This window comes from Lepidochelys olivacea (genome assembly GCF_965140295.1).
Source record: "Lepidochelys olivacea isolate rLepOli2 genome assembly, chromosome: 6".
Classification (NCBI taxonomy): domain Eukaryota; kingdom Metazoa; phylum Chordata; order Testudines; family Cheloniidae; genus Lepidochelys; species Lepidochelys olivacea.
The window spans coordinates 96,591,509-96,615,265 of record NC_140416.1 but is presented as its reverse complement, the minus strand read 5'-3'; the positions used below and the strand labels follow the sequence as shown (position 1 = coordinate 96,615,265).

The 23,757-nt window shown below is 41.8% G+C and overlaps 1 protein-coding gene across 5 annotated transcripts in view; it reads left to right on the top strand.

The window, feature by feature from the left end:
* Positions 1 to 23,757, top strand: part of FOXN3 (forkhead box N3) — a 306,146-nt gene that overhangs the window by 123,140 nt on the left and 159,249 nt on the right. For 3 of the 5 annotated variants that reach the window (XM_084630518.1, XM_084630517.1, XM_084630514.1), the window contains exons 1-2: positions 1,841 to 2,018; positions 5,747 to 6,303. In XM_084630518.1, the coding sequence (XP_084486644.1) occupies positions 5,761 to 6,303 (543 nt within the window). In that variant the 5' untranslated portion in view covers positions 1,841 to 2,018; positions 5,747 to 5,760. Of the gene's footprint in view, positions 1 to 1,416; positions 1,461 to 1,840; positions 2,019 to 5,746; positions 6,304 to 23,757 lie in introns of those variants that run through there. The other 2 variants (XM_084630516.1, XM_084630515.1) reach the window with 2 other exon arrangements.

Here is a 23,757-nt window from a genome sequence, read left to right as displayed (position 1 = left end):
CTCACTCAGAATGCGGCTGCACATTTAGAACCCATCTAGACTAACAAAAAAAAAAATGGGTGGGTGGGGTTTTTTTGTTTTGTTTTTGAAATTAGCTTAATTCAACTAGTTTAACTCAATTGGTGTTAAGTGGGTTTCTCAACCGAGTTAACACCAGTGCTGTTGAGATAGCTCGACTGGGTGGGAATGAAGCACTTTTTTTCCTAGTCAAGGCCTTAAAACATGTTTCTCTAAGGAATAGATGGTTTTCCTTCTCTCTGATTGTGCTTGTTTCTGGTTTGTTTTCTGTTGCAATTTAAAGCATTTGAGGACAGACCCCAGGTGGAGCAAACTGTCAGAGTCATAGCTCTATTTTTAAACCTATAAAGCTTTAACTGTATTGGGCCCTGGATAATTTAGTACTTCTCTCTGTGTGTGGATACATACTTCAGCAGTTGGGATTTGCTAAACTAAATCACTTGAGCTAAGAGCTCCCTGGTATAAATTGCAAGGATGCTGGTAGGGATATTCTCCACTGTCCTACATCTGTACTATCATTTACCCCTGTACATAGTGGGTGTAAAAGCACTACCATGTCATTTGACCTCCATTTTGCATGGGGCTATGACTACACAAAATGCAAGGGTTGGTGTTTTCAGTGTTGGGTAGTTTGCTTCCCCTGCTTTGTTTTTTCTAACCCTCAATTTGTTGACCTTCAAACTTCTCTGCTCTCCCAGTCTCTTCTGGGCTGAGGGATGGATACAGCCAGTTGGCACAGCTTTAATTTGGGTGCATTTGGTTCTGTCTTGCTTTTGAATATTGGAGCCGAATAATCTTGTTGGACTGAAGGGGTACATTCCTATAAATGGAAACATCACTACTACCAGGATACCCCTTGCTAGGGGGGAGACTAGTACCCACTGTTAGGGGAGCCTGTGAATAAAGAAGTATCTTTGATTGTGTCCCCTAACGGAGCAATGCTGGATTGTGTGAACTATAAAGGAGTGAATTCCAGAGCTATTTGCCCCTGCTGCTCTCGAGATCAGCTTTGAGGCCTGGGGCTGCTGTAACATCCCGATCAACCTTAACTTTTTTTTAAAAAAAGTCTGAGACTTTTTAAATTCGCACCTTCTTGTCAGGAAGGATTTTCATTGGGACGATTAGTGTCTCCCTCCTGATGTTTGCAGGTCTAACCCCGCTCTGCACCGCCGCAGTTTCAGAGCGCAGTGCAAACATTGGCTCTGCAACGTTTCTAATCACACACGCACTAACAACTCGGATAAGGCCGAGTTGGGGACAGGCCCTGAGTTAGAAACTCTGAGGTGCCCATCCAGACTCGGAGCGAGGGAGGGGTGGCGGGGAGCCCTCGTGAGAGAGGAAACGTCTGTGTAACTCGCAGGAGGGGAGAGAGACTCTGGGGAAGTGGCGGAGAAGCAAGTGAAGGAGCCGCAGGAGGAGGGAAGGCAGCTGGTGAATTTCCTGTGAGCGATCGGAACGTGGCGCAGGGGGGAGCCGGATTTGCTGGGGCAGCGGCCGTGCTGGGGGTGTGGGCGGGCAGCGAGGGTGTTTTCATTTCCCCCCTCCTGCCTGCAATTGGGATCTTCGTGTGTGCAATGAGAGCGAACACCCTCCCCCACCCCTTTGGCCCTCCCCTCCCTTCCGTGGCTGCTCTAGTGTTGGCCCAGCCCACGTTTTCTCTTTCACCCCTCCCTCCCTGGTCATGTGTCGCCTTTTTTTGTTTGCTTGCAGTGGGAACAGTTTATCGCTCTTCTGCTAGCACCGACCCAAATCGCTGCCCATCAGGAGTAAAGGGAAGGGGGGGGGGGGGGAGGGAAAGCTGAAAGGGAGGTGGGAGGGAAGGTAAAACTGCAGGAGGGTCCCATGCTACTGTATTTCCTCTTGTGCCTTGGGACCCCTTTCCCCTTCTGCACATTGTTGGCTCAGTCTAAAGGAGGAGACGATGCCTTGTTCAATCAGATGAAAGTTTGCATAATAACCATGAAAGGACAGCGGTAAAAATCTAACCTCTCTCAAGCCAGGTAAGTTGTTGTTTGTTATATTTGAAGATTGCATAAGGCACTGCATTGGAAGCTCAGTGTGGCGAGAGAGAAATCGCAGATCCTTTTTCTGCAAATTTGATCAGCTCTTTTAATTAATTACGAACGTGCTGATCGGCTTTCGGAGCTGCAGATCGTGTCTGGGGGTCTAGCTAAACCAAAGAAGGGAGTGAGTTGATCGAAGAGTTCTGTGTGTGCCCTAAATGTGTGTGCTTGTTTTAGTGGCTGCCGCTGTTGCTACCTTGATTTCCTAAGACACTTAATGAACAGAGTTGGCATTGTCTTAAACTAAAAAGCCATCGTAGGCAACAGAGTCTGACTCTCCAGCTCTTAAGTCAGGCTGTCTAGTTCCCAATTGACTCTTTTAGCAAAGACATAATTAAAAAAAAAATCCATTCGGTGTTTGGCGGTCGAAGGAGGTGGTCAGAATAATAGATCAGAACGCTGGGACCATAACTCCTTAGGCTTCGGAGGTGTATTGATAAGTTGCTTTAATGGCATGATCCAGTAAGGCCAATAAAAGGTTTATGACATCTGACCAGCATTGAAGGTATGTTTGCTGCAACTGCAAATGGCACAGGCACTGTATAGGAATAAGAGCAGTTTTCCAGTTTCCTAGCAACACCATTGATTGACTCCAATCCCAGCCAGTCACGGCGTGCCTTTTCCCCCTTCAAATGTTTTTGACAAGTACAGGGCGAGTGTTGCAATGTGCCTGTTTCAAAGTGCAGCAGAACCCGTCTCTGGCTGCCTTTCATCCTCCTGCTTTATTTTTCCTTTGTCAACTCATTTTTTTTCCTTTAAAGATACACATCTGTTCAGGCCTAAACTATGTCTCTGGTAGTTATTCTGGAGAACGTATTAATAGCGGGTGGGTAGTAACCTTCCCCTCCCCCTTTCTTTTTCCTCTCAACCATTTCTGTTCCTCTGTGACGGGAAACGAAAGAGAGCGTAACTCATACCAAACAGAAAAGTTAGTAAAGGAGTTCACCAGTGAATAACTATTTACATATCTGGTGGAGCGACCTCATTGGCAGCAGATTATAAAATGTTTGCTTAACTGCAGACTCTCATGTGATCAGGCATTTCTTTGTCTAAATATGGAGAGAGAAAAAAATGCTATTTGGCATACAGTTAGAGTCAAATACTGGAAAGCTCACTTGTGGTTTATGAAAAAAATTGTTGCAAACCAAAGTTTGGGGGACAGCAAGCCAATATACTATAGCATGTATACGGTGGCATTGTTTTTTCTTTAATGTGCTTAAGGGCCTAAATTGCAAGGTGCTGAGCATCTTCAACTCCTCCTGGACTTGAGAGTTCTGAGAACCCTGCAAGGGCAGTGACCTTACTTAGTTGCAAAGGTGAAAGAATCAGACTGACTTGAAACTTATTGTCTCTTTCCCTTCCTCATATGAATTCACTTAAGGAAAAGTGTTCTGTAGTTTGATAACTTCTGTAATTTTTTGGGGGGGAAAAGGGGCTTCCTATGGACTTTAATCAGACTGTTTCCCTGCTAATGCCTAGTTCTATTAATAACAAACTGTAGGAAAGTTACCACTTATCTAGGACTTTTTTCATAAATGTGAAACAAAATAATTGTTACCCTAAAAGACTTTTTGGTGGCTCCTGCAATCTTTTTTTTTTTTTTTTAATCAATAACTGAATATAGCAACTAATGTGTAAGTCCTTAGTCTTTAAGCAGAAGTCACCATTGAAATCAATAAGGAGTTTTGTCTAAAAATGGATGGCATGATATGGCCCTTTGGGAGGATACTGGCAAATAAGCAAATTAGACAGAAAGAGAGCAGCATGTTGTCATAGCAACAGTGCAATTAAATTACTTTACTGTCAGCCATGATATAATTTTCCTGTTTAGGAGATCATGGGGCATAACTTCCATTTGGAGCCAAAGTTGAGTTGCAGCATAGGTGAGCAGTGCATAGTGCCCTGATTTTGGAGTAAACTGTAAAACTCGTATTTATATTCCATACATTCAGATTCTCTTTAGAAATCTAGAAAGTAGTGTCTATGTAGGCTCAGCCTCTCTGTCCACAGGGTCTATGTCCGTATTTTTTCCTCCTCCAGCTAGCTTCTATCTCAGACCTAATTACTTTTGTTCTGCTTTTTGTAGTGGTTTTACTGTATATTAACTTATTTCTATATGTGGTAGTGCCATACAGTGTGGTTTTTTTTTTTTAAATTTATCTTTGCATGAGCATGTTCTCTTTATCACTGCTGTGAAAAGAATTGCAGTAGGGGCACTCTTTCCCCTCTTTTATATCCCATGAATTCCGTCCTTCATTCGTCCCCTTCCCCAGAACGTTGGCCTTGGCTTCCCCCACCTTATCCCCTTCAGCCTTTTTCTGTAGGTAAGGTGCTTCAGCCCCTGTGTAATTCTGAAAAAAGAAAAGGAGTACTTGTGGCACCTTAGAGACTAACCAATTTATTTGAGCATGAGCTTTCGTGAGCTACAGCTCACTTCATCAGATGCAGCCAGATGTAATTCTGGCTGCCAATTGCTATAATTTCTCCTTCACTACTACAGCAAGTCTGTGATTCTGTGACCAGGATGCCACATGTGTCCTTGCTAGACAGAAGAATTATAGTGCTTAATATAGTCTACAATATATTCTACACTTTTGTTTCCATGCAGGCATCTTTTTCCTCTTGTTAAGGACTTGTGCTGAAAGCTCCATAAGTTAGTGGTGGATGTAAAATTCTATCTTTTTTTAAAAAATCTGCTTAATGTTTTGTTGTTTATGAAAACTGAAGGCACACTACTCCCCTTGCCATGCCCCCCACCTCTCTTTTTTGTTTTGTTTTACTCCCATCTGTTTCTGTTGAATCACTCACATTATTTATCTGGAAGAGCTTCTGATCTCTCCAAGTCCTTCTGAATATTATTGATCTCTCACTCCCTCATAGCCCCCTAATGCAGTATTCTCCACAAATGTTGTCACCATACTTCTTCTGCGTCACTTCTATAATACTTAACATTTCCCATGGATTCTCATTTATGCCACATTTCAATTAAGTTTCAATGTATGTTCCAACCCCCTTTCTTTACATGTACTTTGAAGTGTCCTGTTTTTCTAGCACATGCCTCTGTATTTCTTGGCCCAGTCCCAAATTGCAGGATCCCCTTCATGTCTGTTTAAAAAGTACTGCTCCTAGTTTTGAGCTCGATCATAATTGTGCTATCATTAAATTTGACGTTTGCTTGCTTGTGCCCTCAGCCAGAGGAGACAGAGTGACTTTAATCACAATGCTGTTGTGTTGTCTTCAAACAGCTGAACTTAATCTGAAGCAACTGGCCTTATTTACCCTGTGTGTTTTTTTTTTAAAGTTTATATACTTATTAAAAGCAGTATGAGTGGAGTATTCTGTGATTTGATACATGTATTCATCAGTAAAGGGATGTGTGTTTTGGATTTCCTGTATGGAATTTTGAGTATGCGCAGAATTGAGGTATATCAGGATTATCATATTATCCTATGGATTGAAATTTCATTCCTTTTCCTGACTGTAAATTATTTTATGTAACAGTCTTGGATGTGTGTTTATGTGATCCTGTCATTTTAAATGTAGAACATAAATGCCCAAATTATTGACTGGGGAAAAGCTGTCAAAATGTTGTTATACTATAGCTGTCTCACCAGCTAACTTTCTTTCTTTTTTCCCCCCTCCCTGCTTTGGATTTACTCTACTAGGAGCTTCTGTCTAAATGGGTCCAGTCATGCCTCCCAGTAAGAAGCCAGAGGGCTCAGGAATTAGTGTTTCCAGCGGCCTGAGTCAGTGTTACCAAGATAGCGATTTATCAAAGGCACTTCATGAGGATGAGGACCTAGATTTCTCTTTGCCTGCCATCAGATTAGATAAAGGGGCCGTGGAGGATGAAGAACTAACTAACTTGAACTGGTTACATGAGAGCAAGAATTTGCTGAAAAGCTTTGGAGACTCAGTTTTAAGAAGTGTTAGCCCAGTTCAGGACATTGACGATGACACGCCTCCTTCTCCTGCTCAGTCGGACATGCCCTATGATGCCAAGCAGAATCCCAATTGCAAACCTCCTTATTCCTTTAGCTGCCTCATATTTATGGCCATTGAGGACTCGCCAACCAAACGTCTGCCTGTAAAGGATATATACAACTGGATCCTAGAACACTTTCCCTATTTTGCTAATGCTCCCACTGGATGGAAAAATTCTGTGAGACATAATCTGTCGTTGAATAAGTGTTTTAAGAAAGTGGACAAAGACAGAAGTCAGGTAAGATTCCAGCTATTCAGACATACCTGTTCGTAATGAAATTCATCTGCTCATCTTGAAATGTATTCACTATAGTCAAATGCAGTTTACGTTACTATCTCTGGTAATTTCAGTTCATTACATTCACAAAGCCAGCATTGCTCTAGGATGGTTCGTTCTGACTTTATTAAATTCATTGTCTAGACATCTGTAAAGAAGGACTCTTGTTTTTTTTTTTAAATTTTTCCAGCTGGTGTCTTCGTGCATAGTGGTTAAATATTGTTTTTAGTTATCATGCTGTGCTAATGGTTTCCAGCTATACAAGATCCATGTACTCATACTATAAATAGTTTGCAGTACTGTTCTTGGTTCATACAAGTATGTAGTGAGAGGGGATGCCATGTGTAAGATTCCATCCCCTTTCCCTTATCTGAATTGCAATTTGAAGAAACTTTGTCACTTGTAAAAATTCAGAAGAAGTTCAGAGTTCTGGTTGTGAGCCATCTTCCTGTGCACTTAATCTGCCTGGTCTCAGATGCACTTAAGAGAATCTCCTCTGAGAGGACATAAGTGTGGCAGCGGCCAAGGAGAAAGTTTGTGACATAGGTATTTGGGTCCTACCCTGTAACCACTGTGACCACTGGAAGTTAAATTATGCTCTTTTATGCCCATGCAGCCTCCTTGACCTTAGAGAGGTGGCATGGGTATGAGAAACAGAATTTTAACACCCAGATCTTCACTATTGCTGTGTTTCTTGGTTTCATTGTTTGAATTTTTTCAGTTACATCTGAAGAAACAGGCTGTGACTGAGAGGAAGGGAAAATGAACAGTGTGTTGGGAACATTACTATTTCCTGCATCTCTCTTTTTTTTTTTTTTTTTTATTGCATAAATCTGTCCATTAAGGGAACAGTTGTCCAATTCCAAATGGCTACAGCTTCTTAAAGCAATAGGACTCATGAACCATCAGCAAGGAACTGCCATGGGCAGGGGTGGCCAACCGGTGGCTCCTGAGCCACATGCGGCTCTTCAGAGGTTAATATGCGGCTCCTTACCTAGGCACTGATTCCAGGGCTGGAGCTATAGATGCCAACTTTCCAGTGTGCGGGGGGGTGCTCACTGCTCAACCCCCTGCTCTGCCCCAAGCTCTGCGCTCACTCCTCCCCTTCCCCCGAGCCTGCCATGCCCTCGCTCCCCTTCCTCCCTCCATAGCCTCCTGCGCATGTGAACCAGCTGATTGCGGGGAGGGGGCGTTGGTGCTGATTAGTGGGGGCTGGGGAGCGGATGTGGAGCTGCTGACGTATTACTGTGGCGCTTTGGCAATGTACACTGTTGAATTCTAGCTCCTTCTCAGGCTCAGGTTGGCCACCCCTGGCCACAGGAATTGGCAGGCTGCTATTTCTTCAATTTGTTCTCTAATTCTAACAGGTTGGTGAAATAAATGGCAGGTGAAATGAGACAGATTTATAGAAAATATCTTTATAGTGGGCACACTGTTCGGTTTGAAAAATACCGATTTATTCAGCTTTGTATTTTTCATTTGGTTTAGCAGTTGCTCTGATTGCAACATATTTTGGCTGCTCCAAAACTAGATTAGGTGAGATCTGACCCTGAATTCTGTGAAATTGAAGCCGATGTAACTCTTAAGTGGAATAAATAATGTTCCAGAGAACGCATAGATAGGCACTAACAACTCTTTGGTTAGATTTCCAAACTATATTTGTGTGGGTTTTTTTTTTAAAACTATTTTATTACTTTTTAAACTGTGGTTTCCTAGAATTCACCCTTTGAGCTAGTTTGGTCTCTGATGGGTTAATGCCACATTTGATAAATTAGTTGTTGCTGTACGTGAGCATGCATGATATTAAAACTGGCCCTTAATTCATGAATTGGAGCTCATTTCACTTGATAAACTAAAGTCCTAACTTCCTATTTGGAAGTGAAAAGGCAGGGAAAATGCCATACTATTCCATATCGTGGCCTGTAAATCACACTCCTGACCACAACAAGCTAACAAAACAGGCTTAATAAAACAAAAAAATCTTGGAACAAGCCAGATGTGTGTTTAGCATTCCCATTTGCTCTTTGTTACACCCCTTTTCAAAGTTGCCTGTCTAGATTACAGGTTCCCTGCTATGTGTGTATGTCAAGCGTCCAACAGTCTTTTGAGATCATAAGTAATACCACAAAGTAATCCTCTATAGGAAAATAGAGAAACTTGGGTTCCTCTTGCACTAAGCATGACTCTGGAAAACTGATCACCTACAATTGGTGCTCATGATCACAGTGGTGGTACCATATCAGTTGTTAAGGCGATGTTTTAGAAATCCCAACTAAAATAAATAAGGAGACTAGGTTTTGATCTTTTCTTGAGAAAATGAGCTGTCAAAAATGTACAAATATCTGTCTATCCACTTCCCAGTTCCTCATAACACCCACTTCTCCTGATGGGAACCAGCAGTAACGTCGTGAGATCTCTGTTGTCGATGTAAAATGTACATTGAGTTAGGTCACTTAAATACCCTCCTGAGTTTCTCGCGTCTTCCCAGGGCAAGAATGCTGGCATTTTGAGGCCTGCACGCATGGCACTCAGTAGCTGCAACTGCTGATTCAGTTGCTTTGGCATCTAACTGTAGACTTGGGGGAAGCAGTAGGCTTTACCTGTTGTGCATATTTTACAACAGGTAACTGGATAATTTGTAAAACATCTGTTCAAAAGGCATAGTGCAAACCAGGGATCGGCAACCTTTAGCCCCCTGGCGGGCTGGGCCGGTTCGTCCTCAGGTTCGGCCGATCGCAGCTCCCACTGGCCGCGGTTCACCGCTCCAGGCCAATGGGGACTGTGGGAAGCAGCGGCCAGCACATCCCCCGGCCCGCACCGCTTTCTGCAGCCCCCATTGGTCTGGAACGGTGAACCTGCGGATGCGGCAGGTAAATAAACCGGCCCGGCCTACCGGGGGCTTACCCTGGTGGGCTGCTTACCAAAGGTTGCCGATCCCTGGTTTAAATACAGACTGAATCTTTGTTTTAAGATCACAAAACTCCCATTAATAGTATTGTTGTTCAAGATGATGCTTTGTTTGCAGTGAAAAACTGTGGGCAAATAGCTGGGTTTGTGTGTGTATTTTACTTATTGCTCTTGTGTAGAAATGTAGTTTAGCAAATGGTGCACCCTGAAATGTTAACAAAGGCAGGTCCCAAAACATGCCCAGCGTATTCAGGCTTTTTTTGTTTTTGTTTTGTTTTGTTTTATCAGTTTTTGGAATTGCAGGCATTTGCTAGTTGATGTGTGTTGACACATTGTGGGAAGCTAGGTGATTTCTCTTTCATGGCCATGCTTTCCAGTGCTTAAATGTATATGCTATATCAGTATTTTTTTCCGGAAAAATACTGGTGAACAGTTAATTCTCCCTTGAATCCTTTCAGAATATTAGTTTGCTAACTCTTAGCCAGCCCAGTTTATATTCATGTGGCAGTCATTTGTGGTATTGCAGGCAAGGGCAAACAAAGTAAAAAGGGGCATTTTCCTCTTTTTGTGCTGCATGCTCAGGGCTGACTGAAAACAGAGTGTTCTGTATTTGTGGTGACTGTAAAGGCTATAACCATTGTCTTGTGTCTAAGTTAAGGTTAGGTTTTTTTAGCTTTGCATGTTATTTAATATAGTGCCATTGGAGTAAATGTTCTTCAGGCAAGTAGAAAAGACAAGATCTGTGCTGAGGCAGATATGATCTAGATCCACAGCAAAAGAGATGTGGGTAGAGTGCAAGACAACAGTAAACAATAAGAATGGAACACACGTACATGTGTGTGATTGTTTTATTTTACTGTCTTCCTTCCCCCTACACCTCCATCACTTGCCATGTCAAGATTACTAGGTCAGACCTTTATAACTTGCACATCCTCAGCAATGTTCCCTCTAATTTTTTACTTCATGTGTGGAATGAATTTTGTTATGTGCACCAATATGGAGGAGATGTGTGGAGCTGAGGGGTTCAGAGTGTGGGAGGGGGCTCAGGGCTGGGGCAGAGGGTTCAGGGGGTGAGGACTCTGGCTGGGAGTATGGGCTCTGAGGTGGGGCAGGAATGAAGAGTTTGGGATTCAGGCTGCCCTGGGGCTGTGGCGGGGAGAGAGGACCCTTCCCCTCCACCCCCCCAGCCCTCTCACCACAGCAGCCCGGGCCTGGGAGAGAGGCACCTCTCCCCGGCTGTGGCAGAAGCCCAGGTCTGGGGCTGGGGGAGAGGCATCTCTCTCCCCTGCATGCCTGTGCAGCCCTTGATAGCCTGCTGCGTGGCTACGCAGCTTAGAGGGAACTTAGATCGTCAGGCTGCTAGATTTGTGCTGGGAGCTTCCTCTCTTTCCGTTATAGAGCTCTGTGTTATCTAGACTGAGATGTGACATGAGTAGAACTGGTTAAAAATATGTTTCTGGCGAATTTCACTAACTTTTTCCTGTTGCTTTGCATGTATGTAGTGGACGATAGGGAGACTTTGCAGCAGCTAACTTACCATGTTTAAGGCACAGGATGCTTCTGTGTTCCCTTTATTGTGGAAGTTTGACTATTTTTTTTTATATGGTACATTGTGGACTGCAATACCTAGGCACAGTGAAAGGAATTTCAATCTGAGCCCTTCAATTTCGTGACTCTTGTATTTAGGGCAACCTTCTGTGTACTTAATTGGACATGGCTTCTTATGTATATGAAAGAGAGAGAGAGTGAGTGCTTGACTTTTGTGTCCTGTGCTCTGTGCCACTGGAAAAAAGATGTACAAACTGCATCACTGCTCCTTTTTCAAAGTTCTGATATTGATGTTTCTGAATGGTGGAAAAGAAACGTTGGGTGATACAGTACAAAGGTTTGTTCAAATATTGCCATTACTGTATAATATCTTTACGCTAGTAATATGACATTGCCTTAACCAATAGACACTTTGTAGATCAATAAAAGCCAGGATTACTAGGTAATTTTTCTAGGATGGTGATTATCTGGGGTGGGCGAAGAGAGAAAACACTAGTACTTTGTAGTACAAAATCTCTGATTTGAGTTTAGCATTTAATAATAGTCTACCAGCATATATAAAATATCACATGATCCTAAGCGTAGAAGGAGTTCCCTGGCTTTGTTTGTACTACTAGATCTATGAATTCAGTGATTCAGATTAATCTTATTGCAAATGTTCAGATTTAAATGCCCTGTATTGTATGTCCCATTTAGTACAATCCATTAGCCCATGACTTTTCCGACTTCCCTACCATCTGGTCCTTGGCTATAGAAAGGAATTTTTCTTGTATATGTGTCTCCATAGCAATGAGTTTGCAGTTGATATGGAAAGTAAGCAGTTGCCTTAGCAACGGAGTTACTGATGTGGCAGCTCCTCTGCTTTCATGGAAAGGGCTAAGCTAGTTCAGACGCATTATGTAGGTTTGCTGTAATTATAGCTGCGCCCACTAGTGCTGCTGTAGTTAAGAGTCTACAACACTTTTTTTGTTTGAACCCCTATTTTTTTCTCCCCAGACATTTTATATATTGAGCCTAGGTATTCACCCTTTGCTGAACCATAGCTGATAATATCTTAGCTCCAGAGCATGTGGCTCATGTATGCTTTCCAATTTCTGAAAAACAAGAACTTGCTTGGATCATTACTGTCTTATAAGTAGGTGAAGGGAAAGGATGTCTATCATATTAGGAGGGTTTTTTTCTTTTCTTTTCATCTTCTGTTGTAAATTGATGGAAGTTCCTTTCTAATCAGTGACCTGTAGCAGCAACCAGTCATAAAACTTTAGTGCCATTCCTATACTCCCTTCTGCTACTAAGATGGACTTCTACCAGGCTTTTTCTGCTTCCTTGAAGGCTCATCTGAGTAGCAGGGCACCTCTTTGTGACTTTCTTGGATTCTCCGTATTAGAAAGGGGAAATGCTTGCTAAAGGGGCTGTCCACAGCGGACAAACCCAAGACCATCAAGCGTTTCCTTTTAGACTGCCGCTCGTGCTGAGAGAGCTCAGATCGGGGCCTGTGGACCAAGATGGGAATAACATGGCCCATCACCCTGGTGTGATATGGTGTTTATTCATTGAGGCTGATTGCTGATAATTGGGTAATGATGATCAGGCCAGGATCGTCCTTTACCTGGAATAGGTTCAGAGCTCTGAGAGTATCTGCATACTTGTTTGGCCATGAGGTGAACTGCTCCAGAGTTACCCTTGCTTAATGGATTTGCCTCCATTATAGCTGATGGCATGGTTGCATGGACATGTACACTAACTCTTTTTATTTCCTGGTTTTCACAAGCTTGAGTTTTGCTGAATCTAACATTCTGGGAGGGCACAATGCACCACAAGACAACCTTAACTCTGTTGACTAATGTCTGGGCTTCACTGGTCAGTATAACTGTGTTGCTCAGGGATGTGGATTTTCCCTGAGCAATGTAGTTTGCAGCAGGGGTTATACCAACGGGAGGTGGAGTACGTATGATGATGGAAGAAGCTCTCCCATCAGCATAAGTAGGTAGCATCTTCACAGTGGTGCAGCTTCCGCGCTGTGTGTGTGTAGACAAGCCCTAAGTTTTCAGAATGGAGAGGTGTAAATAGTGGTGTCCCCCAGTGGTCTGTACTGGGACGAGTACTGTTCAACATATTCATAAATGCTCTGGAAAAATGGGTAACCAGTGAGGTGGCAACATTTGCAGATGATACAAAACTACTCAAGATAATTAAGTTAAAAGCAGACTCTGAAGAGCTAGAAAGGGATCTGATAAAACTGGGTGACTGGGCAACAAAACGGCAGATGAAATTCAGTGTTGATAAATGCAAAGTAATGCACGCTGGAAAACATAATCCCAACTATACATATAAAATGATGGGGTCTAAATTAGCTGTTACCACTCAAGAAAGATCTTGGAGTCATTGTGGATAGTTCTCTGAAAACATCCACTCAATGTGCAATATCAGTCAAAAAAGCTAATAATGTTGAAAATCATTAGGAAAGGGATAGAGAATAAAGCGGAAAATATCACATTGCCTCTATATAAATCCATGATATGCCCACATCTTGAGTACTGTGTGCGGATCTGGTCATGCCATCTCAAAAAAGATATATTGGAATTGGAAAAGGTACAGAAAAGGACAATAAAAATGATTAGGGATATGGAACAGTTTCCATATGAGGAGAGAGTAATAAGACTGGGACTTTTCAACTTGGAAAAAAGACAATTAAGGGGGGATATGATAGAGGTCTGTAAAATCATGACTGGTGTGGAGAAAGAGTAATTAGCACTTCCTTATTTACTTTCTCATAACACAAGAATTAGAAGTCACAAGTGAAATTAATAGGTATTAGGTTTAAAACAAAAGGAAGTAGTTCTTCACACAACACACAGTCAACCTGCAGAACTCCTTGCCAGAGGATGTTGTGAAGTCGAAGACACTAACAGGTTTCAAAAAGGAAATAGATAAGTTCATGGAGGGTAGGTAGGTCCATCAGTGGCTATGGGGGTGGAGGGGGCAGGGATGGTGTCTTTAGCCTCTGTTTGCCAGAAACTGGGAATGAGTGACGCACAGAATGGATCACTTGATGATTACCTGTTCTGTTCATTCCCTCTGAAGCACTGGGCATTGCCCATTGCCCAGTATCTTGTCTTCTGACTAGATGGACCATTTGCCAGACCCACCATGGCTGTTCTTATGTTGTTTGTTGTTTTGTTTTTGTCAGTGAACCTCTCCCTTAATGAGAGTTTAGTGGAGATGCTGTAGATACATGTTCCCCATCAATCATTCTGAACTATGAAATTCAGGGAGCTCACTGTGATTTGCACCAGAACAGCAGGAAACTGTTTCCTTCTTCTCACTTTGGGAGCTCATGCAGAAAGGAGTCCTCATGGCGGAGAAGGGAGAGGATTTTGAGGCAAAGTGATTTTTTAATATACATGGCTTTTTTCTGATCTGTTAATGCCCTGGCTTTTGATAGGTAAAATGCCACTAATAGGGGTAAGACATTAGTTAGAATGGGATGAAAGGGAGCCTGCATAGGCTGCCTTAAACCAATCTGCATATGCACATTCACCGACAGTGACGCTTTCTGCATTACTTGGGAAATAATTTTTCGTAGGGAGATCCTTGGCACTCTGCTGGGATTTAAAATAGTCCTTTCTGCCTGTGATCACCTTGTCTGACCAGAATAATTCAAGCCACAGAATTTTAGCAATTTCTGAATCAAGCCAATAAATTCTGGTTGAGCAAGAGGGTATCTTTTAGAGAGACTTCCAGTTTTAATTTTTAAAATATCAGTTAATCAAGAATTCATCACATCCCTAGTTAAGTTGTTACAATTGTAATATGCACTCCGTTGAACTCATGTTAAAAATTAGGCATACATTTTTTTTGTTTCATTTTCAAGCCATTGGATCTTGTTATGCTTTAGTCTGCTAGATGACGGTGATCAAATCACCTCTTACTCTTTTTCGTTTACCCTAGAGAAGGTTGAGTTCTTTAGGGCTAGTCTACCCTGGCGATGCTAAAGTGCTGCCCTGGCAGCGCTTTAACGTGGCTTCATAGAATCATAGAATATCAGGGTTGGAAGGGACCTCAGGAGGTCATCTAGTCCAACTCCCTGCTCAAAGCAGGACCAATCCCCAATTTTTGCCTCACATCCCTAAATGGCCCCCTCAAGGATTGAACTCACAACCCTGGGTTTAGAAGGCCAATGTTCAAACCACTGAGCTATCCCTCCCCCATGGCTTGTGTGGTCATGGCAGAGCGCTGGGAGACAGCTCTCCCAGAGCTCTAAAAAAACCCCACCTTCCCGAGGGCCGTAGCTCCCGGTGCTGGGGCACGGTCTACATTGGTGCTTTACAGCGCTGAAACTTGCTGCGCTCAGAGGGTGTTTTTTCACACCCCAGAGCGAGAAAGTTGCAGTGCTGTAAATTGCCAGTGTAGACAAGCCCTTTGTCTCTTTGCTGTAATGTAGTTTTTTTCCAGACCTTGAATCATTTCTGTAGTGCGTTGTTTGTTTGTTTTTGTTTTTTTAAACCCCTTTCAACTTCCTTTTGGAAATGTAATCGCCAGAACTGGGCAGTGTTCGAACAATGCTCTGACTGATGCCTTAAAGGTAATACCACCTCCATGTATAAAACAGGGAGTTAAGAATCTCTTCCATCCCCTACAATTCATTGATTTCCAGTGAGGGTTATCTAAGGTGGGAGAACACACTTTGTGATTCAGGACTGTCTATGTTTTATCTTGTACAGCTCCAAACACATTGTCAGTATGTCACTAATAATAATGAATTGCTACCTCTGTCCATAGAGCTCTCTGAATTCTTTATGCAGGTCACCTGCATCCTGTGGCTCTTTCTTTAAGAGACCCGACAGGCATGCCATGGCAGTAACTGTCCAATTTTCTGGGGTTGGGAGCAAGCTGATAGGGGTTTTGTGAGTCGAAGTTGCTAGACTGGATAGTGGGAACAAGCTGCCCATGTTTGTTGCGGTGATAGAAGCTGGCTACTTAGGTGAGGGATGGGGAGGTGAGATGCTCTGTTGGCAACTAGACTTTAGGGCTGAGTTAAGGGACAGGAATAGCAGTATAAAAGTTTTAAGGCTTCTTTTGCCACTGGAGAGTTGTGCCGTTGTCTTCACTGGGAGCAGGATTGCACCCTCAATGGTTCCTGAATGTTTAAACACATGCCTAACTTTAAACGTGAGAAGTTCCATTGACATCAGTGAGACTATTTACATGCTTAAAGTTAAGCATATACTTATTTAGTTTGGTGGACTGGGGGCCAATGAGACATTTATAAGAACTAGCTTCTGATGTGTATTCTCCTTTTTTTACTAAGTATCAGAGGGGTAGCTGTGTTAGTCTGTATCCACAAAAGCAATGAGGAGTCTGGTGGCACCTTAAAGTCTAACAGATTTGTTTGGGCATAAGCTTTCGTGGGTAAAAAACCCACTTCTTCAGATGCAACCTTTTTTACTCAGTTTTAAAATATGGCAATAGGTTTCTTTTGTTCAAGGTCTTAATTGATAGCAGAGAAGGCTTTAAGAGGTGCTGTGCTGTTACGCTTTTAAAAGGATGTTACTGAAGTGGCCTGTGAAATAAGAAGGGTGTCAATAAAATCAATTAACAAGCTTTTCTGTGAAACCTTCTTTATTTTCTTGTTCACCACCTCTCTCTTACTAATTCCTTGAGAGTTGTAATGAACAAAGTACAGCTGTATTGTGTTTCAGTTGTAACAAATCTTTGGGGCTAATGCTCTGTTTTGAGCACAGCAGGCTGCACAAGCCATCAGGGTTGTCTGAGGGTTGAAGTATCTGCACAGAAAGACTTTTTAAGAGTCCATTAACAAATACTTAACTATGGTGAATTACAATGAACTCCCATAGAAGTATATAAGAGATGCCTTTGAGCACCAAAGCCTCACTACATTGAATACACCACCAATTCTTGATTGAACATTTAAAGATTACCCATATTCCCTTGTTTCAGAAAACACCTTTCTGTTTCATGTCCAACACTTGAATTCTTCAATGAAACATCAAGGAGTGCATTTTAATGAGAAAATACTTTATTCCTTGAATTTCTCCAGAAGCTGTTCTCTTATTTTGTAGCCCCAAAAAGGAAACAAACATTATGTGTTGGCTGAAATGGAACAGTACAATTAAACGATTAGGCCTTGATTCCTTGCGGTGAAGAGCTTTTGAAAAATGGTTAACAAGATCTGATTATGATTGAATAGACTAGCTGAAAGCCCTTTTCAGACAGCCTATAAGTCAGTATTTTAATTTGGTGATGAACTTCAATTTCCTTCCTCCCACGGTGTTTTTAGTAGACAGTGGTATGGTTTAGAGTGTGTAGCATGTACAAATATGGAATATTAATAAATAATGAATTGTAGAGATGTCTTTCTCTGAGTTTCTAATCCAAGTTTTTCACAGACCTCTGTGGTGTCTGAAATTGTGAAGTGCTGATAAGTAGCTCACACGCACACGGTCACTGTCCTGAGGAGCTTGCAGTCTAAAATGTTCATAGCTATGTTGGGCATTCAGTCTGCTCAATGCTTTTCCAGTTTTCTTCTTTATTGTTCTCCTGACTTAACTTCCTAATACACTCTCTGCCTTACAAGAATTCTGCCACAACAATAAATATTCCCGTATGCCTTCTTTAATTATAGAAGCAAAGGCCACTACTAAATGAGTCAAATGCTCTTCTTGCTGAGTTGTAGTAATCTAGCACACCATTACTGTGGCTGTCTGTTCGAACAGTTGTCTGGAATCTAATCAGACCTTGATTCTATGTACAGATGAGAGGAAACAATCATCTGACTGATGATTTTGGTTTGGTTTTGATTTTTTTTTCCCTTTGGTGCTGTTTGCTCCCCAGGTACAACCTCTTCCTGGCAGTAGTTTGCAAAAAGGGCCCTGACATGAGGTTCATTTTTGTTTAGACCTGTGTCTGAGAGCTATATTTGTTCATTGAATTATTTGGAGGAAAGGTACAGAAATTTATAGATTCCAAAGCCAGAAGAGACCATTGTGATCATCTAGTCTGACCTCCTGTGTGACATAGGACTCCTCCAAAATAATTCCTTAAGTGATGGTATAATGTTCCTTTCCAAGTCATTAATAAACTGTTAAATAGTGTGGAGCCAAGAACCAATCCCTGCAGGACCACACCAGAAACACATATGAGCAATGATTATTCCCTGTTTACATTTACATTTGGAGACCTATCAGTTAGCCAGCTTTTAACATGGCATACTTTAAGTAGATTAATTTCATGTCTTTCTAGTTTTTTAATCAAAATGTCATCATACCAAGTCAAACACCTTACAGAAGTCGGGTATGTCAACGCTACTACCTTTATCAATCGCACTTGTAATCTCATTGAAAAAACGTGGATCTATTTGTTTGACAGGATCTATTTTCCATAAACCTATGTTGACTGGCATTAATTATATTCTCCCCCTATAATTCTTTATTTATTGAGTCCTGGATCAGCCGCTTCATTGTCTTGCCTGGCATTGATTGCAGACTGACATGCCTGGGTCATCCTGTTTACCCTTTTTAAAATATTGGCACAACTTTAGCTTTTTTCCAGCCTTCTGGAACTTCCATGGGGTTCCAAGATTTATTGAAAACTTGGATGCAAGTTACTTGGACCTGCTGATTTAAATAGTGGCCACTGTTTAACATCTTTCTGAGATGCTAGTGGAATGGAAAGAGTGTTATCATAATGATATGACTACATCATCTGTCCCCCACCCCCAACTACAGAACAAAAATAGTTATTGAACACATTGCCTTTTCCTTATTATTATTGATAATTCTACCATTTCCATCTAGCATTGTTAGCCACCCCCTACAAAGAGGTCTAGCTTCCTGCTTCTTTTGAAACAAGTGGTCTTAGCCTTCCTTCAGGTTTATTATAACACAATGATTGGATCTGTCAGAATGTGTAGCTGTTTAAATGCTTATATGGTGTTCATTTCTGTAATATGTGAGCAACTAACAAAGGTTATTGGAGTGATAGTAAGTATGTGGCTTACTTTTGCGCCTACTATGAGAAGTGCACTTCCTCTATTTAGATAATGTGAGGATTTACTTATCCAGTAACAGAGCTCATGTCATTAGAGATCCTGGTTTCCCATTGGATAGTGTGTACATTCAGGCCTGGTCTACGCTTCAGTTAGGTCAACCTAGCTGTCTTTCAGGGCTGTGAAAAACTTTGTCTTCTGAGTGCCCTAGTTAGGTCTACCTAATCCGTGGTGTAGACACTGCTCGTTTGACAGAAGAATTCTTCCTGTGACCTATCTATTGCCTCTCGGAGAGACTGATGGAAAAACCCCTTCTGTTGATGTGGGCAGTGTCTATACTACAGTGGTGCAGCTGGATGTTCTCAGATGGTACAGTGATGGACTTCATCTAAGAACTGAGATTGAGGAATCTGCTCTGCAAGATAACGATGCTACTATGCTGGCATTTTTTTCCTTCTTGTGTTTTATTTCTCTTCGTCCAATTCTGTTCTCACACCAGTTTTACTCCTTTGGCTTCAGTGAAGTTACACCTGATTTCTGCTCATGCAAATAAGAGGAGAATTTGACCGTAGGGTTGTGGAAGGAAGAACTTCTAGCCACAAATACATAGCATCTCTGTGTTTTGGTCGCAAGCCCATGATAGCCATCCTAGGAGACTGTTAGTTTCAGATCAAGATAGTTATATTAGTTTTAAAAAAACTTAGTCTTGGGAACTGATGTAGCATCTGAAACTCCTTAGAATCATAGAATATCAGGGTTGGAAGGGACCTCAGGAGGTCTTCTAGTCCAACCCCCTGCTCAAAGCAGATCTGTGAGAAGACTCATTCCAATGAGTCTCAGCTATGATTGGTTTCCTCAGTTAGGAAAAGAAGCCCAACAGCTGTCCTAGATCAGTGACTCTAAGATGTCAAAATACTATTTACAGGCTTACAAGACACTGGATTGCTGTACTTCATTTCAGCAACCCTCTTCTACTACTGCTTCCCAAGAGCTCGGTGGGCCTCAAACTGCCAATATAATTTTTTTGAAGGAAGATTCTCAGTAAGTGGAGGAATGAATGGGTGGTTGTATAGAGACCCTGCAGCTGAAAAATGTGAATGTTGTGGTATACACAACAGAAATTCATTTGTGGGATTCTGCAGCAGATCATATGAATACTGCATACAATTCTGGTCACCCCCATCTCCAAAAAGGATAGATTAGAATTGGAAAAGTTATGGAGAAATGCAACAAAAATGATTAAGGGTATGGAACATCTTAGTGAGGGTGGGGCCGAGTGGAAAAAGTGTTACTATTGTGGCCTATTTCCTTTGGAATTTAATAAATACAGCCTTTCTTAGGGTGGGTGTGTTTTTTTTGTTTTTGTTTTTTCAATTAAACCATGTAGTAGAACTGGATAGATTACCTACTGGTTGTAGTGTTTTGTAGGATGGTTATTCTCTAGGAGCGAAATCCTGGCCTTGATGAAGTCAGTATGTTTTTTCCCCTTTACTTCAATTGGGTGTCACCAAAGGTTTTTAGATGAACTTTTATTGAACTCTGGTTCAAGCCAAGTTAAATACTGTGGGACTTTCTCAGAGGGGAAACTTTTAAAAAAATGTTTGTCACTAAAAAGCATTTTCATTTCTTTTGTTTTCCCCCTCCTTCCTGCCCCCATTTTAGGACAGGGCTGAATGCAGGCTAGGCTTTGAAATGGTCAATCTGTGTATGAACTGAAAGTACAAGAAAAGTTGCAAAAAAATACATCATTGTTTTGGTATTAAATTATGGATAGAAATATTGTGTGGGAAGAAAATCAGTGTCGTTGCAATGTTGTGGGGAATCTTGTGAGGGAATTTAGACAGACATACAGGTTGGGAATGTCACTTGTCTCATAATATTAAAGAAATGTGGGGTTGTTTTTTTTTCTGTGCTGACAAATAACTGTTGCTTAGCATAGTCATTTATTGCCAAGTAATTGTCTAGTTTCAATGGCTTGTTTTGTTGTATTTTAAAAGCCTTTCATCCCCAAAAGGAAACATTTAAATTTGTAAACTTTGCTGTGCTAAAAGCTGGTAGAATTCTGTTTATAATCTTATTGGGAGTGCTTGTGGCTTTTGAACTTTTGGCTGCCCAGCAGAGAAACAGGAAAGGAGCTGTCACAAGGAGACAAATCACATGGAAGTTTCAGTACAGTACTTGCTCCCAGCAACTGGAGACAAGTGGGAAGATTTTTCGGACTACCCTGCCTGTCCCAATAAAATGTTTTTACTTATTTATTTGTGTGCTCATTTTATACAGATGGTGACTTGCAGATCATCCCCCATATGTTTAGCTAAAGTGGGAGCAGGAAGTAGTTTTGTTCGCCCTGAAAATTCATCACAAAGAATATCTGTTTCCTGTTGCATTATCACAAGTCAGAAAAGCAATAAGCTTGTATTGATATATTTCTGTCTTCTATGTAAAATTTTCCTAAGACACAGGTGTTCCATTTTTAGAGAATATTAGCAATAAATGTAAACGGGCACTCTGGAAAAACCTGAATCTGGCTCTTTTCGTCGTCCTCAACTGGCCCCAAAAAAAAAATGGGTGGTGGGATTAAATGCAAGAAAACCCACCAGATTGATTCTAAGCTGTCTGGAAAGGAGTATGTGTCATGAATATTGACAAAATTCTCTATTCAACTGTCATGTCTTCTGTGATCACCATAGTTTTTTCCACAATTTTAACACAACCATTGTGCTCCTCTTCCGCAAATATAGATTTGGTGTCTAAATCTGGATCATCAATTTTCTATGCTAGAATAAAAGGAAAGATTATGTTCCAGTAGTAATGTTTCAGTTTCTGCCTGTTTTGGCTCAGTTTGACCTTTTGTTGTTTGGGATCACTTTAAACAATAGGCTCCATAGCTTGTCTGAATTGTTGTTCATTTTTGACCATCTGTAGTTTCAGCTCTTTTTTTAATAGGTCTGATCAGAATTTGAAAAATGGTGGGGGGGAGTTCCACTTTTTTTTTTTTTTTAAACCATCTTAATTAGATGAAGCAGTGTTACCAGTCGTAAGCATTTAAAAACCATTAAATTAACTTAAAAATCACAAGATCTTTTAAAAAAAAAATGGCCTTTTTGTTGTTGAGCCTTTAGGATTCTCTTTCAAGCTTTTCTCAGCAACCCCACAGAACTTAATCTCTAAAATGGAAGCTGAAATTTTCACATGATCATGTGACTCCAGGAATCGGGGCTTTAATAAAAATACCAAGTATTGGTAGTCATGTGATAAATCACATAGGTTGGCAGTACAAGAGTCATACTTTTGGGACTGCAATACGGGCAATAATCTGTCAAATCTACTGGAAACTTCCTTCAGTCATTTGTAAGTATAGCGCCTCTCTGCAGAGGCATTTGTTGTTTAAAATATTTGCTGTGTTGTCATCGGAGTTTTTTTGCTAAGTGCAGTCTTCAACATTTCTTAGTAGTTGGATGCAAATGTAAAGAGAGAATCTACTAGAGAATTCCATTAAGGATCACTGGGAGGTTGAGTTATCTACCTTCTTCTTCCTGTCAGTTAACCATGAGGTGCCTGATATTGGTTGAAAATTTTTTAACTGTCAGTGTGATTTAGGACTCTAAGGTGACAACTAATTTCCTAACAAACTTTAAATTTGAATACATATGAGAAATTTAGATTAATTAAACCCAAGAAGTTATTACACATTTTCAGGGGTGAAAGTAAAATTGAACTCTTACCAGTACTGGGGCTGGCTCTGGGGGCCACCCCCCCCCGGAAGGGGCAGGGCCTCAGGCAGAAGGGGCAGGGTTTGGGGTCGGCATTCGCCAGCCAGACCATCTGCATTGCCTGGCCTGCGCCGCCCAGGACTCCCACAGTGATTGAAAGGGCCCTTTTAAATCACCAGACCTGGGGCAGCTGCTCCTTTTGCCCCCCTCCTTCCCCCCATCAGCAGTCTGGGGGGTGGGGCCAAAAGGGGCAACAACATTAAAGTGCTGCCACAGCAGCACTTTTAGGCAGGGTCCTTTGCAGGGGCAGCGATTTAACGGCACTGCCCCTTTTGTGCCCCCACCCCCACCCCTCTATCAGACCTAGCAGGGCCACTGATGGGGGGGGGGGGGGAAGGTGCAAAAGGGGCAGCACTTTAAAGTCAGCTGAGTATGGGCCAGTACCGGAGGCCACTTTTTACCGGTACGCCATACCGGCTCGTATCACCTTACTTTCACCCCAGCGTATTTTATTTTCATGGTCTGAATAAGTTGTAAAGAGTACGTTACCATACTCTTTCCTGCATCTTTGGATGGCACCTTCAACAACGTAACGTATCTGAAAGAAATAACGTCTATCAATAGAATTAATTAGGAACATGGTTTTTTTTTTTTTTTTTTTTTTCTCTGCAAGCATGTTTGTATGCCTTTGTTGGGTCATTTTTTTTCATGTTCAATCATCCGTCTTGTGTTAATGTTCTTGCTGGTTTTAGTTTTTTCCTTTAATGTTTTTGTTTTCTTCAGTTCCAACATCGAGTAATGGACATGTGAGTCTCAGGGCACATCTCCACTGGCAACATTAAAGCGCTGCCATGGCAGCGCTTTAACGTGGCTTGTGTGGTTGTGGCAGAGCACAGGGAGAGAGCTCTCCCAGCACTCTAAAAAGCCACCTCCACAAGGGGCGTAGCTACTAGTGCTGGGAGAGCTGGTTCACTATCTATGCTGGCATGTTACAGCGCTGAATCTTGCAGCGCTCAGGGGGGAGAAGGGGTTCCAAACCTTAGCGAGAAAGTTGCACCGCTGCAAAGTGCCAGTGTAGACAAGGCCCAAATCTATCTGCAGCAGTATATCCAGGGTATGAAGTACTTCAGTCCTTCTCTGAGTTGCTTTTTTGTTCTATATTGAAGAGTATGTTAGCATAAAAGAAGCCTTCTGAAGTCCAAGTCTTTGCCTTTCAGTTGTTTTCATTGGTTGATCAAG